The 16,368-nt window shown below is 37.1% G+C and overlaps 3 protein-coding genes across 6 annotated transcripts; 2 read left to right on the top strand and 1 right to left on the bottom strand.

Annotated features, from left to right (window-relative positions):
- Window positions 1-718: 718 nt before the first annotated feature.
- LOC137745358 (S-sulfo-L-cysteine synthase (O-acetyl-L-serine-dependent), chloroplastic) lies at window positions 719-6,044 on the bottom strand. 3 transcript variants are annotated; one of them, XR_015954284.1, is made up of 11 exons: window positions 5,708-6,044; window positions 4,698-4,807; window positions 4,306-4,363; window positions 3,846-4,109; window positions 3,577-3,714; window positions 2,988-3,039; window positions 2,829-2,878; window positions 2,344-2,403; window positions 2,090-2,170; window positions 1,207-1,384; window positions 719-867 (listed from the first exon to the last, which is right to left on the bottom strand). XR_015954284.1 is itself a non-coding variant. In XM_068485304.2 (10 exons), exons 1-10 carry the CDS (start codon window positions 5,936-5,938, stop codon window positions 1,295-1,297), a joined length of 1,134 nt encoding a protein of 377 aa, XP_068341405.1. In that variant the 5' UTR covers window positions 5,939-6,044; the 3' UTR covers window positions 942-1,294. The 3 variants fall into 3 exon arrangements, 1 of the variants encoding a protein (XP_068341405.1); XR_015954283.1 differs by lacking the exon at window positions 719-867 and adding an exon at window positions 942-1,134; XM_068485304.2 differs by lacking the exon at window positions 719-867 and having other exon boundaries at window positions 942-1,384.
- A 1,503-nt stretch (window positions 6,045-7,547) lies between these two features.
- LOC137745148 (uncharacterized) lies at window positions 7,548-12,168 on the top strand. The gene is made up of 4 exons (XM_068485043.2): window positions 7,548-9,470; window positions 10,259-10,624; window positions 10,949-11,121; window positions 11,243-12,168. The coding sequence occupies exons 1-4, from the start codon at window positions 7,736-7,738 to the stop codon at window positions 11,747-11,749; spliced, it is 2,781 nt and encodes a 926-aa protein (XP_068341144.2). The 5' UTR covers window positions 7,548-7,735; the 3' UTR covers window positions 11,750-12,168.
- On the top strand, window positions 12,169-16,213 carry LOC137745149 (tetratricopeptide repeat domain-containing protein PYG7, chloroplastic). Of its 2 annotated transcripts, none has more exons than XM_068485044.2 (5): window positions 12,169-13,133; window positions 13,950-14,001; window positions 14,393-14,685; window positions 14,895-15,041; window positions 15,599-16,213. In XM_068485044.2, the coding sequence occupies exons 1-5, from the start codon at window positions 12,873-12,875 to the stop codon at window positions 15,896-15,898; spliced, it is 1,053 nt and encodes a 350-aa protein (XP_068341145.2). In that variant the 5' UTR covers window positions 12,169-12,872; the 3' UTR covers window positions 15,899-16,213. The 2 variants fall into 2 exon arrangements, with proteins under 2 accessions (XP_068341145.2, XP_068341146.2); XM_068485045.2 differs by having other exon boundaries at window positions 12,759-13,127.
- Window positions 16,214-16,368: the final 155 nt, after the last annotated feature.

Consider the following 16,368-nt stretch of genomic DNA (forward strand, 5'->3'; position numbering starts at 1 on the left):
TTAAATTAAATATGAATAGTAACTAATGAAAATTGATCGCACGATATACGATGAATGTACATGATTTGAGGATCCCCAAGATCTTCATCAAGAGGATCCGGAGAGGATCCTCCTGGTAAATAACCCACTTACCCTAAATGTTGTCTTGAAACCTTGGATTACTTAAGGCCTTTAATCTTTCAATAATTTGACATACTTAGCTTGGGATTAGGGATAAGAGGTTGTTTAGCTACTTTTCGGAGGTCGATTTTTGATACAAAAAGTAAGGATGACAGAGAGGGGAGGGAGGTGGACTTCAGCTAAAACACACAATGAGTCAGTTATAGTTTGGTAGCAAACTCAACACAAATGTCATCATACATCTGAGTTGAACAAGAGAACTTCTTACTTACAAATGGAGATAAAACACCGCTAAACTGTAGCGCATACTGAAAATTAATTTGATGCTTAAAAAGTATATAGGATTGAGGTTACCATCGAATACTATGACCCAAAGAGGAAAAAAGAAATCATGTAGAACTCAACCTTGAAGGACCAGAACTTTATCGACAAAATTCCCAAATCTTCCCTAAACGGGTGGATATCCGCGAGAAACGGATTTTACCAGTAAGATTGCCATCCATAGATATTACAACCGAGGCAAATACAGTTTATCTTTCAATTACTATGATGAATATGAATTCATAAGCTTCAAGTTTTAATTGAAAAGAAACGAAAGTGACATTGAAGTGGTTCTTGTGAATTCAAGCACGAAAGTAACATAGAGTTGTGAACTCGACGGATGCAACAATCATACTAGTAACGTGGGACTCAGGATACGATGAGCTGGCCTGTGCAACAAGGCATTTCATCTCGTTGTCCCAGTACCTATTTACGTTCATAGATGATCAATTGTGTGTAACATCCCTAGGTTTTTTCTCTAAACTTGGTTTCGATCGATGTATGTTAACAGATATACTTGTATTACATCTGAATCAAAATATGTATCCTACATGTGAATCAAAACATGCATTAAAACTGCCTCTGCAAGAAGTAAATGGACAAGGTGAGGCAAAATATCCTATCTAAAAACGAACCTCAATTTTTCCAATTTTTCATTGATCAACTACTCTCTGCATTCCTTTAAAACCTAACCTGGATTAGTCAGCCATCAATGAATCACAAAAGCATTCATATGACACAGATGTAACAGGTCAAATCTATTACCTTCTCGGAAACATTTGGTTCTGTTTGATTGATTTGTAAGGTAGTCAATCTTTACGATGACATATTTATGTCATCCAGAATAATACGATTACTTTCCCCGCATCTTCTGAACCTCTTCGTAAATTGATTGGAAAAGTACAGTGGGAATATACCTCTCACCAAAGCTTGGAAATACAACCTATAATATGAAACAAAAATAAAATAAATCAACACAATACTGTTTAGAACGGCAGAAAATGTAATCAACTGTAATTGTCACTAGCTGGTAAAGAATTGTTTAGCTCATCTCGTGTTTAAGATAGCACACTCGGTTTCAATATATTTTTTAATGAAGTACATTTTCAGTCAGAGTAATAATTCAGTCTCGCTCTGTCTCAATTGTATAATGAATGAAGTATTGTTTTCAGTCAGAGTAATAGTTCATTCTCGCTTCATTTATTCTGCAGTAAAAAAGAATTCTACGAGGAATCACTTATCGCTTCCTCATAAGATCGGACTAAGACATCTAATCTTAATCTGCCCCACGATTGTGTAAAAGAAGAAGCGTTGCATGCTTCAGCTAAGTTTTGTTAAGCCTCAAATGCATTTCAGAATGAAATTAGCTTGATCAAAATGCATCATAGCCTGTCAAGACAATTTTGAACTATTCAACTTATGCATCAGTTTCATACTCTACAAGTTACTTATAATTTAAGCAACACTTTGAACCGTCCAAAGCCAGGTACAATGCTTTAGCAATGAACCTCTCTGCAGCTTTTACTACAACTTGCTCGTGTTGCAAACTAATGACATTAATAGTACCCAGTACAGCTAGTCCAATTGTATAAGTAACAAGGAAAGGGGAGAATAAGAAAACAAATACAACTAAAAAAGAAAACCTCACCGCAATAAGTTTTCCAGTGTTCTCAGGTCTTCTTGCTAAACTTATTGCAGCAGCCGCAGCAGCACCTGATGAGATACCAACCTAGGGACAAGTATTGCATATCGGAATTATCAAAATCACCTTAAATTAGGATAGAATTACAGAAAAATGGGGTGGCTTTCTAAGTTAACAAATGATAACATTGATAAGTTGCAGCAGAAGTTGGAATTTGTCGCTTATAAAATGCTCCATGTCAAAGAGTAGTTGCAAATTACCAGTAAGCCTTCCTCCAATGCTAGCCTCCTTGCCATTTCAACAGCTTCATCGTTGGTAACCTACATTTGCATAAAAAATGATTAAAGAAATTTATCACATGTATCTCCAACTGACAAGTGAGAAGCAAGATTACCCCGAGAAAAAAAAATTAAAAAAAAAAAAAAGGTTATCGACAAGCCGATAAATTGCAGGATAGAATGCCTACAGGCTGATCCACATAGCAAAATCAATACCAAAGTGACCCAAAATACTTATCCCAGTAGACTGGCTTTATGATGCACTCAGTGCCAGTTGAGAGGAAAGAGAGAAGAAAAAAAATGAGCAGAATAGACAAGATCGAGGGAGGAAGAGTGGAGAAAGAAAGAAAAGGGGCGAGGAAGAGAAACAAGAGGGAGACTAGAGTTTTATTCAATATATCTAAAGGCAAAAAACGATAACAACAGTATTACTACTAATAACTAAGAGACAACACAAATCAATTTACCTTGATGACCTCATCAAGTAAATTAACGTCCAAAATGCTTGGTACATAACCTGCATGAATTACTCACATAATTATTCAGTCAAGCATACCATATTATTGAATAAGAAACTGCAACAGAAAATTGATGTAATTAAAACCAAAGAGCAACAGTGCTTTCACCTGGATTTTCTCCAGATATTACACTCCTCTCTGCAGGTTCCACACCTACTACCTGGATAATCAAAATTACAAAAGCATGCAATCCAGAATTACAAACACATTAACCATAAAGCTGCAGTCCCACTAACTTCCACTGATCAAAGCCAAATAAGAGCAAGCAGGCACTCATTCATAATCTAGAGGTGCTAAGTTGTTCCACCTTCAATGTTTGCTAATACTTGGGTTTATCTCTTTCCTCTCAAATCCAGTGTCAATGATAGTATAGTATAAAATACGACTAACAGTATCCAGAATGTGCATTTAAGATTGGTTTTTTCCTATAACTCAAATGACTATGTTCCATAACGTATAAAATCAATTGTTGCTATGAATTCAGATCCTCTCCGGATCTCTGTGTCCGAAGCCAACGTACCAGAGAATCTGGGCCGTTCAAGGGCTGGTTTTGTGTAAGGCTAGTGGGATGGGCTAATGAGGGCCCATGATTTAAATTGAGTGGTCCGGATTCTCTAGTCCGTCGGCTCCGGACACAAAGATCTGGAGAGGATCTATTCGATAATGAAACAAATTATACATTATGAACTAGCCTCACCTTTATCTCCTTGTTCATCATTTTCAGGTAACGGCCAGTGCCTGTAACAGTACCACCAGTTCCAATAGCAGCAACAAATATGTCAACATTACCAATGGTATCCTCCCATATTTCTGGCCCAGTAGTATCGAAATGGATCTGTAGTTCATGCATGTTAATGCTGATTAGAATATTATATATTACGATATACATGTGTATATTCATATATAGATTCAGTTTAGGATAACCAATAGCATTATTGAAGTGCCTCCAGAGAAAACAGAAATTACCTCTGCATTCGCAGCATTATCAAACTGTTGAAGCATATATGAATTTGGTGTGCTGAGAACAATTTCCCCAGCTTTATCTAACGCTCCTTTCAAACCCTTTTCTGGATCCGTCAAAACAACCTCTGCCCCAAATGCCCGTAAAAGAATCCTCCTTTCAATATTTATGGACGCCGGCATGGTGACTATAAGTTTATACCCTTTAGTTGCAGCAACAAAAGCAATACCAAGTCCTGTATTTCCACTAGTTGGTTCAACTAATACAGTCTGCATAGTAACACAAAAGAAGTATAATTCTTATGTATAACAGAAAGAAACACGAAAAAAAACCACCCAAAAGAAATATGACTTTTCGCAAAAGCTAAAACATCTTCCTCCACGTAACTTGCATGGTCATCTCAGATGACAAAGTAATATATTGATCTATCAGTAAATTTTTTCGTATAATAACTTATCAGCTCACCTTCCCAGGAGATATTAACCCACTTTTCTCAGCATTAGTTATCATGCTACAGCCAATTCTGAAATGTTAATCAGTATAGATAACATGAGTTCATCTGGAATGTATCTCCATTCAGCAAGAAAATATTAATGATGCGGAAACTGTAGTTACACGGCAATTATAATTGACCCGCTAAGATACTTGTTTCATAAAAAATTGATTACTACTACTAGTCTACCAAATGGGGCAGTTACGTCCTAAAGTTTCATCAACAGGATGGTTCCATATGCCTTAAACCGTATCAATCTTCTACAATCAGGATGGCAAACAAGATTAAAAAACAATCTGGCAAATAACGGTAGAAGTATATAGTAAGATTTCAGAGCAAAATGACAACTTATTCAGCAGGTTACCTATCCTTGACACTTCGGCATGGTTCCATAGATTCAAGCTTTGCTGCAATATTTGCCACACAACCTTCGCTAACTTTGTTGAGGTATACCATGGGTGTGCTCCCGATCAACTATAATAATTTATCAGCATAATTCAAGTCAACAAAAATGATGAGAATGTAAACCATAATGTACATAAAATTCACTGATTATGACAATGTCGTATATTTTTGTGAAATATGAAAACTGAAAAGCGTCAGCAACTACAACGAGAAATCTATTGCCAAAACACTTGACAACATCACCTAATAAAGTAATAAATTCCATATTGTACAAGCGGGGATTTTGAACATTGAATCTAACACTTAAACAGTGCACAGTTATATTTCCATAATCTAACTTGCTATAGTCCAGAGTGTGAAAATTGTTATCACTTGATTTCGAGTACTTTACGTAGCAATTAATCAACAGGAACCAACAGTTTAAAGAAAAACACTTCAAGTCCAATACTTTATAAAAACACCATTCCTACTTGCAATGGGAGAAGGTCACTAAAAGAATTTCACAACTATAAAGGAATTAATAATGACAAGTAGATAGTTAAAGTGTTTTCTTTCTCCAAGTGAGTTCTTGAAGTGTTTTTTTTTTTTATAAAACATAAAAGTTTTCAGGGTGTTTTGTCTAATTCACTAAATTTCTTGTCCCAGTTTTCCGAGAAGGGTAATGCTAGAGACACCATCTATTTAAACTACATGACGAGTTACTGATGATTGAATTATCAAAGTGTTGATTAACATGCTTATTTTCCATTGGCGACATATCGCATGGTTTGCAAATTTGCTCTAAAAAGTTGGTCTATCCAGTGTTACTCTTCCGGAAATCCAACCAAATACCAATACAGTGCCCAAAATTGCAGAAATACCCAGTTAAATTCTTAGCATTTAGAGAGATTATTCTGATAAGAAATTAAAAATTGAGCAAAAGCGAGTTAAAAAAAATGCTAAAAAGAAAGAACAAAATGAGAGCAGAACCTGCGTGACGTCCTCGGCGATATTGACAGTGTCGAGATCTTCTCTGATGGCGTAGACAGAGGAGGCGGCTTTGGCAAACACGAGACGGTGCCGTTTTGCGAGCTGTACTCCGAGAAGAGCTCCATCGGTGGAATTGCCGGCGAGCTTGAAGGACGCGAAACCGTGGGGTTTGGGGGGAGATGAGAGAGGAAGGGGAAGATGAAGAAGCAGAGCAGGTGATAATATAGCCATTCGTTCAGAAAAAGGTTTTTGAGGGGTTTTAGATTGGGGATTTCGTGGGTGCACTTACGGAATTGGATCCTCTCCTGTGCTTGTGCTCCGGAGTTACTGACCAGCGCACGTGAATAGTTTAATTTTGATCCAACAATTTTAAATTTGATTTACCGATTACAATTATTATAATTTTAAAAGAATTTTTTATTTGTAATCTTTGGATTAAAATTCAACCATCCACGTGCGCTGATCAGAGGCTCCTGAGCACAAGCAAGCTCAGGAGAGGATCCAATTCCTGCACTTACAACATATGGTGGGGTGAGTTTGACGATTTTGGCGCCACCTGATATCATCAAGTGGTGTTCTTCATCTTAGGATAGGGTTCATTGTTTTGCAAAAATTCTTCCATGCTCCAATGTTGCCGGTGTTTTAACCGTTAGTTTTTTAATTTTAAAATTTTTAATAAATATTTAATCTTTTGAAACATTTGAAATACCCAAGAAAGTTTCAGAATCTCTTTATGTGAACGTAGTTATTGATTTTCAAGGAATGAATTGTATCTCATTCATTCATTCATTTATATTTAGTTACAAGAACAACAAAACATATATAGAGGAACCTATAGAAAACTAAGAGGAAAGCTACGGAAACAATGGAGAGTTAAGACCCCTCCATGACACCTCCACCTAACTTAAACCACTAATTAATCCTTACAATGATGATGAGGTCTCCACTCTACCTAACTAAACATCATCAAGGCTTGCATTATGCCTAAAGTAGATATTAAACTAAGATGCACTAAAGCATCACTTAAGCTTTAGCCGAAAGTTTGAATCCATGCATTAGCTAGCTTTCCATTATTCTATTCTTCCATGATACTCCATGATGCTTCCAACTCTTAGGAACCCTACTTCCAACCCTACTTCAAATAAACAACCATCCAATAGTAGTCTTACTTTATATGTGTGTGTTTTTCATATAAGCGAGTTTGACTTCTCAAGTGTGCTTTTATTTACGTATGTCATGTTACGCTAATGCTGCTACAAGAGGAAATGGATTATAAGTATGTTCTAGAAAAAGAAAAAAAATAAAAAAAAAGGGGGGCGGGGCTTGCAAATGTAACGTTACACACTCAACAAATTTCTTACCCGTTAGACGAACGACTTTTCAAACTTTTGCGGCTAAGTAGTACTAAATAGTTAAAATTCAAAATTAAAATTAGCATGCAAAATAAGACAGTTTAATTAAATGCACTCAAATTCAAATTCGTTCTTAATATTTTTTAAAGAGAAAGAGTAACACAACAAGTAAGCACCCAATCAAATAAAAAAAAAAAACATTACAACATACTTATTTACAAAAATTATGAATCGAAATAATTATAATTCTTGAGTTTTGGCATGTACTGAAATATCAAAATAAAAATTATATCATTTCTTAACTTTTTCCTTTGTATTTTTTTCTTAAAATATATAATCAAATACCAAAAAATAAAGAAAAAGAAAACTAATGGAAAAAAAAGTTGAAAACTTCGAGTTTTAAAATAAAGGTAAAATAAATACTAATATGATTGACTTTTTAGTATAAAAATGTAATTTTTCATTAAAATGAAGAGAAATTTTCTATTAGGATGAACAGTACCGAAATCCGATTCTCTTCATTCATGCCGGTTTTGTTCCTGTACATGTATGAGAGCCGAGGTACACATACAGGGTAGGGCAGGCAACAAAGTTTTCTCCTTTCTTAGGGATTTTGAGAAAACCAAAAAACCCTCCTGGTACGACGGCGTCCACCACGACGGAGCTGCGGAGAAGCATGACAATAATGGAAGAGATAGCTTCGAAGTTGAAGCTATCGGAGACGAAGCAGCGGAGCGTTGGCAAATCCCACGAGATCCTGCGCGCCCAGGCGGATTCCATGCTCGCATTCACCCTCAACTGGAAGGACCTCGACGACCACTTCGACTCCGTCAGGAACTCACTATATGCCGCATTCGTAGGGCTCCTGGAGCGGGAGAAGGAGATTGGGTCCCGTTTCGCGGACTTGGAAGTGAAAGAGAAGGAATTTGACTCGGCGATGGCGGTGAAAGGTAGGGAATTGCAGGGCATTGTGCGGGAGGTTGAAGAAGGTAAGTCGCAGTTGCAATCTATTAAGTTATCTTTCGAAAAGTATTCGGTTGAAGAAGGTAGATTAGGAAAAGTACAGAAATTGGTTAAGGGGAAGGAGATGGAGTATTATAATATGCAGCAACGGATGAAAGAATTGTCGAAAGAGATCGAGGCGAAGGAGAGGCAGTTGAATGCGGTTAGGGGTAAGGTTGTGGAGCAATGGAAAGAGTTTGATTTGAGAGACGACGAAATTAGAGCTCAGCAAACATTGATTGAGGAATACGACAGAGAGGTGAAGTCGAAAGAGCAGAAACTCGGTTTGATTGAGAAGGATTTGTGTGAGCTTGAGAAGTCGGTGGGGGAGTGGGACTGTAAAGTTGAATTGAAACAGTTGGAACTTAAAAGAAGTGTTCAGAAGGCCGAAAAACAATTTGAATCAAAATCTGAGGAGCTTAATTTGATTGGGAGGAGGGTCAATGATTGCCTCAATGATGTCCAGTTGAAAGAAAAGAAGTTGGATTCCCGTGAAAAGCATTTGGATTCGCTCGACAAGTCGATACAGGAATGTGGGAGGCGGCTTGAACAAAAAGCCAAAGAGCTTGAATTAAAGCAACAAGAATTTGAGTCAAAAGCTAAGGAACTTGATTTGATTGATATGAGGGTCAATGATTGCCTCAAGGATGTTCAGTTGAAAGAAAAGAATTTGGATTCCCGGGAAAAGCATTTGGATTCACTCGACAACTCGATACAGGAATGTGGGAGGCGGCTTGAACAAAAGGCCAAAGAGCTTGAACTGAACCAACAAGAATTTGAAAAGTCTAAAGAAGAACATATCCGAACAAATAACTCGAAGGAGAAGACTGATATACTTCATACTCAAGTGAAGACTGAACAATCAGGACGTTTCCCTGATAACATTTCCGTCCCTCCTCTTTGTGCAACCAATCAGTCAAGAATCATTAGGGATGGTAGGAGCTTGCAGTTTTTCATGAATGAGTATTTTAGAAGAACAGATTCAGTCTCTGTCGAAGTTTCAGCCTGTCTTCAATTGTCATCAGACCCAGCAAAATTAGTTCTTGATGCAATGCAAGGGTTTTACCCTTCAAGTTCGACTGTGGAAAACAGGGAATTTCATTTTGATTTGAGTGTAATTAGAAGGAGCTGTATTCATTTGTTAAAGGAGGTAAAGAGAGTCTCGCCAAAAATTAGTGATCAGGTGAGAGCAGAAGCGAAGAAGTTGGCGGGTGAATGGAGAGCTAGGATGACTGTGGCAGCCGAGAATTGGTTGGAGGTTTTGGGTTTTTTGTGGCTTGTTACTGCATATGACTTGACCTCTATTTCTGATAGCGAGGAGCTTCAATCTCTTCTCAGAATAGCTGCTAATCACGAAAAACAGTCGGATGAATTGTATGGGATCCTTGACACGGAAGATAAGACACCTGGTAATCACTTTTCCTGGTTTATTAATGTTTCTAACTTATTCATATTTCTATCTGAATGTCTTTTCTCGTATGATACTCCCTCTGTATTTTGGATGCCTTGTAAAAATAAAAATTTAAAGTTTTATTCTGATTGAATTCTCTACGCTTGAAGATTCATATGGTTTTTTTCTATTATATTCCTATCCTTGTTAAGTTAATAAGTAGAAATCTATATCAGCAACAATTGATGCAATTCTGGGACAGGATAGGGTCGTAGGCCTGTAAATCATTGTCATAATATAAGATTGATGACCCATAGATGTCATAAAGGAACATTCTGAACCGGTGATGCAGTGCCTTACGGAAATAGATAAAATAGAAAACTTCTAGTTCTTGCATTGTGGAGTAGCGTTGGTCGCACTCCATTTTGGACGTGCTTCATTTTCATTCTAGAGCAGCTTTCTAAAGTAGTCATGTACTTTAAGATGTCATTGCAAGCAATGATAAAAATATTTAAATTGTTGAAAGTTTCTCTTTTTATGCTCTCTATTTATAAGTAGATATACCTTAAGAAGTAGTTAGAAGCAATGATAGGCTTGTTGTTGTATATTTATATTACAATCAGTTTTTTCTTCATAGTTTTAATAAGTGAATACTTTCTTCTTGTTGCTGGGCTGAAAGTAGTGAACAGTTTCGTTCGACCCTTTTTTATAACAACTGCCCATAAGGCTATATTTTGATATGTTAAATTCAGAATTATTCACTCACTAACCTCTAATTCATTTTCCTTGTCTTTTACAATTGAATAGCAAGCAGCAACCTTTGTTCCTCTATCAAAACTGACAAACCAGAATCTTCACTGGGAAAGAATGCCGCAACTTGTTCTTCTCCAAATCTTCAACTAACTGCCACCTCAGATGCTAGGAATTCACGGGGGTTTCCAACTTGTTCTTCTCCAAATATTCAACTAGCCACGACAGATGCTAGGAATTTACAGCAGTTATCAAATGAGCAGTTTAGTGGGAATCACTCAATACAGAATGAATTTTTACAGATTGCTAAGTTGTTTTCTGCGTTAGATGGAGATGTGTTAGTAAAATCTCTCGGGTTGATTTCTCAGAATAAACAGGCCCTAGAATATATTCAGAGTTCTGGTTTTGGAGATAAGATCCCTGGTAAGTTTCTTGAAAATTAGCTCGCATAGTGGTTAGTGTTGTTACCATTGCTCTTACTTATTTTCGGAGTTTTGGTTTTGGGATGCTTTTCTTAGAAAAAGGTATTAAGCTCTTATTCATGTTCTTGCCGCGCTGGTAAAATGTATTTTCCTTTCGTAATTGTTATGTTCTAGCTAGTTTCTTCTATTATATGCTTTCTTTTGTTGATGCATTTACTAACATTACGTTATATTTGAGTTTGGGTACGATTCTAGCAATTCTCCTTTTGAAGCTTATCTGGAGCAGCTTGATGAAAATCTTTCAATTTTTCTTTGCGTGTTGCAGATGCTATACCGACTCTTATTGAAAGGAGGCAACGGATTGAGGCTGTTAGAGCTATTTGCACCTTCAACTTAATTGACAAGTTTCCCCCAGTACCCCTCTTAAAAGAACACGTGGATACTGGGATGAACTCTTTCCAGTCACTTTCCTCAAAAACGAAGCTAGTTGGTGAAAAGGTAATTTAGCTCTTCTCTGGACATACAATATCTGCTTTGTACATAGATAAATGTGGCTGGGACCATCATCTTAATGTAAATATGCATCCATCGATCAAGGCTAAATAACTCTTAATCGCAGATTAAGATTGCAGGCGACTATATGGCTGATCTAAGAGCTGTGATTCAATGCATTAAAGATTACAACCTAGAGTCGGCATACCCGCCTTCAGTCATTGAAACAAAACTAGCTAAGCTGCAGAACTTGAAGGATAAGTTCAAACACACGGAGAACTGGAGAAGTTTAGCGCCATGTCACAAGGTTGAACAAAAGCAGAAAGGAGGGAGGAAACGCTCTGCCAAGGTTCAAGCACAACAGCTTAAATTTAAACGTCAGCGGGCAGCAGTATCAGCTCCCGCACCACATCCAATACCAAATCCCACCCCTGGATATGCACCGCCAAATCTGTCATATGTGATGTCTGAAAATGGTGGACACCCTTGGCAATTCGGTATGGCTGGCTGCAACGTAGACATTTCGAAAGGCATTTGTTACCATTGCAACGGGTTAGGGCATTGGAAACGCAATTGTCCCAAGTATTTATGCGAAAAGAAGAACGGAGATGTGATCAAATCACAGATGCATTAAGTCCCTTGTGAATAAAGGTTAGTTATTTTGGTTAAGGGTTCGCTTGAAAGTACTTTTAAAATGACTATAAGTGTTTTTGGTGAAAATGTTTTTGAAACCAATCCCTAGTAAAGATCCAAGTAAAGCACTTTAAGTACTTATTGCAAGAAGTACTTATTTGGTGCTTCTTCCAAAAAGCTCTTAAACTGCTTTTGGAACCTAAAATCAATTCCACCAAAAGCGCTTTTAGTCACTTTAAAACACTTCCAAACGAGCCTTCATATTGGAGCAACCAATCAGTAACATTTTGTAATTTTTTAGATGCTAAGTGATTGGGAGATCTGCTCCACAATTTGTACATGTAGTGTATCCTTTTAGTAGAATGCTTGATAAATGTTTGGCATTTCTGTTAAGTTTTCAAATGAAACTTCTATTTGCAGAATGTTCCTATTATTTGTTCTGGGGATATTTCTAGTATGACTCGTGGTATCTTCTATACAAGGGTTTTCGGCTGTTAGATTCTTGGTCAAATATCCAATGACCATGATCTTTAGGCCCAAACGCATAGTGTATATGATACTCCGGAGCAGACTATGATTTTCGTAGTTGTGGATGCAAGCTAATACTTCATACGGTGGTAGTTCTCAGGTTCAACTACGCATTCAATGCCTAATTATGGATAATTCGTTGTCTGGTTTAGCACAACTCCCCACCTTCCAATAAATGTCGGCTGCAAATAGGTTTATACCATCCAATTATCAAATAAGGTTGAGTGGGTTATTACTAAGTCGGCATTTTGAGTCATCTATTGCGTGTCATAAATTGTTACTTCCAAGAGAATGATGATGACGATAAATTGTTTTATGTAAGTTACTCTTCACCCGTAGGCTATGATTTGAGTACGGTTACAGCAGTGGTTTGTTCAGGGGCGTCGTGCCCCAGAATCTTGCCGGTATCCTAACCGTCAGATCAGACCACAAAAAGGAACCCACATCCAACGGTCCAAAAACACCCCGTTATTTATGGAAAAAAAATCTGTCAGTTTTCATTATCCACAACAATTAGCCACTCTCAGTACTATCATTAATTCCACTCCCGTTTTCAATATCGCCACTCTTATCTCTCCCAGCTCTGAGCTCCTCCAATGGCCACCGTCCTCCGAAATCCACCTTTACGAGCACCGTTAGCACCGCTTCCCGCCACCGTTTCGCCGAACCCTCCGAAAACTTCATACGTTTCGTGCAGACAAGGCTCGATCAGCACGCCGCCGTTTCTCACTCTCAGCTCTCTACGCTCATCTCACTCGCCGTCCGTACGGTTCCTCAAGTTCGCGCCTTTAGCTTCCCTCCATGAGACCCTAAGTGCCGAGATGGCGGAGGAGCTTCGAGAGCTCAATGAGGTCGAGGTACCATTTACTTTTTTCTTAACAATTTTCAGAATTTGTTTCTTGTTTACTTGAATTGAAGTTCATTAGGTCTGCTTGTTTGATTGTTGATGAGGAATTGATTTCGCAACAATATTACGAACGAAAAATGTGATCGATTTTGTTGCAAAAGCTGATGTATTTATCACTTTTGATCAAAATTTGGGAGGATTAACGGGAATTGATCACTCAAAAACTTGAAAAAACCTAGTTTTAGTTGTGGCGAAATTCAAACATGGTGATTGATTGTTGATCTTAAATGATGCCTAAAACTACTTTTAGTTGTGGTGGTGAAATTAAATTTAAAAAAAAAAAAAAAAAAAAAAAAAAAAAAAAAAAAAAAAAAAAAAAAAAAAAAAAAAAAAAAAAAAGGGACGAAGGAAGGCACGAAATCATTGACATCGGAGGCAGTTCTGAATTATGGACCGAGATTTTTATAGCTTTGAATTGATTCATGTTACTATAAGGGAACCATTGTCGTCGGATAAAACTTTGAAGCATTGATGCTGCCCCTTCACATGAAAACAGATGTATGCAGAGGTCAGATTTTTATCTGTTACGAAGCATTATTCACTAATATGACTATCATATTGCATTTCAATCGTATGTCTTCTCCTTTGTGTTGTGATTCTTCTAAAAAAATCTAAAGAGATGATAGTCTAGACAATTTTTTATGACAGTGGCTCTTTACAACGCCTGAATAGAAAACATCTATAAGATAGTTTTATGGCTTTCTTAGTCAAAATTTCGTTAACAGTTGTTTTTACTAATATGTTGTTCAATCGTGGATGAAGGCAGATACTCGGTGGAGAACTAGCAGTGGAAACTCCTGCCTCAACAGTTTTGGAGAGTAATTTCCTATTCACCACAAATATTGATCTTCACATAGACATGATACAAATTGTTAAATTTTATGGACCGCTCGAAATTTCTTCAACATGATATCAATATATACCCTAAATGTTTCATTGTGTGGATCACGAGCGTTGAGTAAAACTATAAATAAGTAGTGATTGCCGTCACTGCCTATCTGTTTTCATTGTTATGGTAGTTTACATTACACAACACATGTATAATTGTTTCTTTATGGGTTATATGAAATTTAGAATTCAAGTTCTGTGCACAATACACAATTTTTAATTTTTTTTTTTTTCCTTTCTCCGGTTTTATTTTATTTTTTATTAAATACTTTTTACTTGGTCGTTGGGAATGATCTTTGTGATATCATCATTTTATTGCAGAAATTTGTGGGATCCTTTTGGTTACCAAGGATATTAAATTCATGAAGAGGCCATTTGCATGGGTATCTGCATTCTTAGTTGGACAAAGCTTATGGCTGATTTCTACTCCAATGGCACAATCACGTGATATTATCAAAGCAAATGCGATTTATGAGACAGCGGAGTTATTTGAATTAGGAATCCAGCTATCATACTTGCTACTATTGCTAGGTTTTCTTGGGGTTGGAACCTTCTTTGTGATTCGTCAAGTGCTTGTACGTAGAGAACTTGATCTTTCTGCCAAAGAATTGCAGGTATGAGCCTGCATTTTCCATTATACACTGTTGATTAACATCGTACCTGACTTTGCTCCAACCTTGACACTTAGTACACATCCTCCCTGAATTACAAGGACTATATAAAGACATTAATTCTTTAATGTTTGCCTGCTGTAATAGACATTTGACAGAGGCTGTCTGCAACTGGTTACTTACACTATAATTTTTTTCTATCTAAATACCAGGAGCAAGTAAGAAGCGGCGATGCTGATGCGACTGAGCTTTTTGAACTTGGAGCAGTAATGCTGAGGAGGAAAATTTATCCAGCTGCCATTAAGTACTTGGTTCAGGCAATTGAGAAATGGGATGGGGACGACCAAGATCTTGCTCAGGTATGATGAATTCTCAGATATATTTACATTTCTCAGATATATTGTCTAAAGCACGTCATACTGAATCCAACAAATAGATGGCTTTAGAATTGTGTTATAAAAATAGTTGTGACTATTTGATAGTTATATTCCAATTTAAACATTTTTGGCATTGGAATCCTTGTTACTTGGTTCCAGTGTACGTGTTAATCCCCTTGAAATACCGGTAACTTGTAGTTGTGGATCATGCGTACTCAGAATTGCATGCCTTGAAGGGGCACTAATTGGCATTCTGAATCATGCATTTTCAGTGTTGTTGTATGCGTTGGTGAATGTTAAGGGTGTTGCCACATCCCGATTACACGTGATTTTGTAGTCTATGTAGCCTTGACATAGTTTTGAAATTTAATCTGTATCCACCCTGTCTAAAAGGTAACCACATATAAATAGCTGGGGAAACGAGAATGAAAATTAAGACCATTTGAATCGTATAATTTTTTTTCTTTTTTGGCATCATCTTTTCGTTTTTGGCTTATGAATTTCTGAAGTGGCTTTTGACATTTTATATATTTGAATAGGTTTACAATGCCCTTGGTGTCAGTTACGTCCGTGAGGGTAAACTTGCTAAGGGAATTACGCAGTTTGAAACTGCCGTGAAGCTTCAGCCAGGCTACGTCACAGCTTGGAACAACCTAGGTGATGCGTATGAAAAGAGGAAAGACTTTAAGGCTGCATTGAAGGCATTTGAAGAAGTTCTTCTGTTTGATCCAAATAACAAGGTAGCAATACCACGGCGGGAAACTTTGATGGAACAAGTGAAAATGTACAGAGATGTTCCGGTAAAAACAAAGGAGAAGTCATCTGACAGTATGCGTTGACGGGGATTTTATCAGCAACAGCTTATGTAAGTTTTGCTTGGCATTCTCCCAAACAGTCGATGGTTGTTGAGGTATCATTTGGTTTTTCCATGGTCCAAGATTTAGGCCTGACTTCTGTAGTCGCATTTTGTATTGTCTAGCGTCTAAGTCTGTAATTTGATTCCGGAAACTTGATTCGTAAGTAGGCGAGTAACGTTCTTTGTATTGTAAGTGTTACAAATATATTGTACACAAACGGTTGTGCAGTTCATAAAATCGTGTTTACTTATTAGCTAAATAAATCCGATAAGAATTACGGAATGTTCAAGTCCTAAAGCTACCTATCTCGATGTTGCATTTTTCTGTTTGAGACTCGAAGTATTTGCATTTTCGTTAGCAAAATATTGAGGCAATTTCCATTTATGTTTGGAGATAAAAGATTCACAACCTTTGAAAATTGAACAAAAACCCTTATTTCTATGTAAATAAAA

This window comes from Pyrus communis, chromosome 12, assembly GCF_041283825.1.
Source record: "Pyrus communis isolate YQ-2024b chromosome 12, ASM4128382v1, whole genome shotgun sequence".
Classification (NCBI taxonomy): domain Eukaryota; kingdom Viridiplantae; phylum Streptophyta; class Magnoliopsida; order Rosales; family Rosaceae; genus Pyrus; species Pyrus communis.

Bases quoted from the DNA above. Each gene is read 5' to 3' on its own strand.
- LOC137745149 (XM_068485044.2), top strand. From the start codon at position 12,873: ATGGCCACCGTCCTCCGAAATCCACCTTTACGAGCACCGTTAGCACCG. The intron at 14,002-14,392 runs GTAATTTCCTAT...ATTTTATTGCAG, and splicing joins TGCCTCAACAGTTTTGGAGA to AAATTTGTGGGATCCTTTTG. The intron at 14,686-14,894 runs GTATGAGCCTGC...TCTAAATACCAG, and splicing joins TTTCTGCCAAAGAATTGCAG to GAGCAAGTAAGAAGCGGCGA.
- LOC137745358 (XM_068485304.2), bottom strand. From the start codon at position 5,938: ATGGCTATATTATCACCTGCTCTGCTTCTTCATCTTCCCCTTCCTCTC. The intron at 2,879-2,987 runs GTGAAAGCACTG...TAATTCATGCAG, and splicing joins AATATCTGGAGAAAATCCAG to GTTATGTACCAAGCATTTTG. The intron at 1,385-2,089 runs GTGAGGTTTTCT...TTCATATTATAG, and splicing joins ACACTGGAAAACTTATTGCG to GTTGTATTTCCAAGCTTTGG.
- LOC137745148 (XM_068485043.2), top strand. From the start codon at position 7,736: ATGACAATAATGGAAGAGATAGCTTCGAAGTTGAAGCTATCGGAGACG. The intron at 9,471-10,258 runs GTAATCACTTTT...ACAATTGAATAG, and splicing joins CACGGAAGATAAGACACCTG to CAAGCAGCAACCTTTGTTCC. The intron at 11,122-11,242 runs GTAATTTAGCTC...TCTTAATCGCAG, and splicing joins CGAAGCTAGTTGGTGAAAAG to ATTAAGATTGCAGGCGACTA.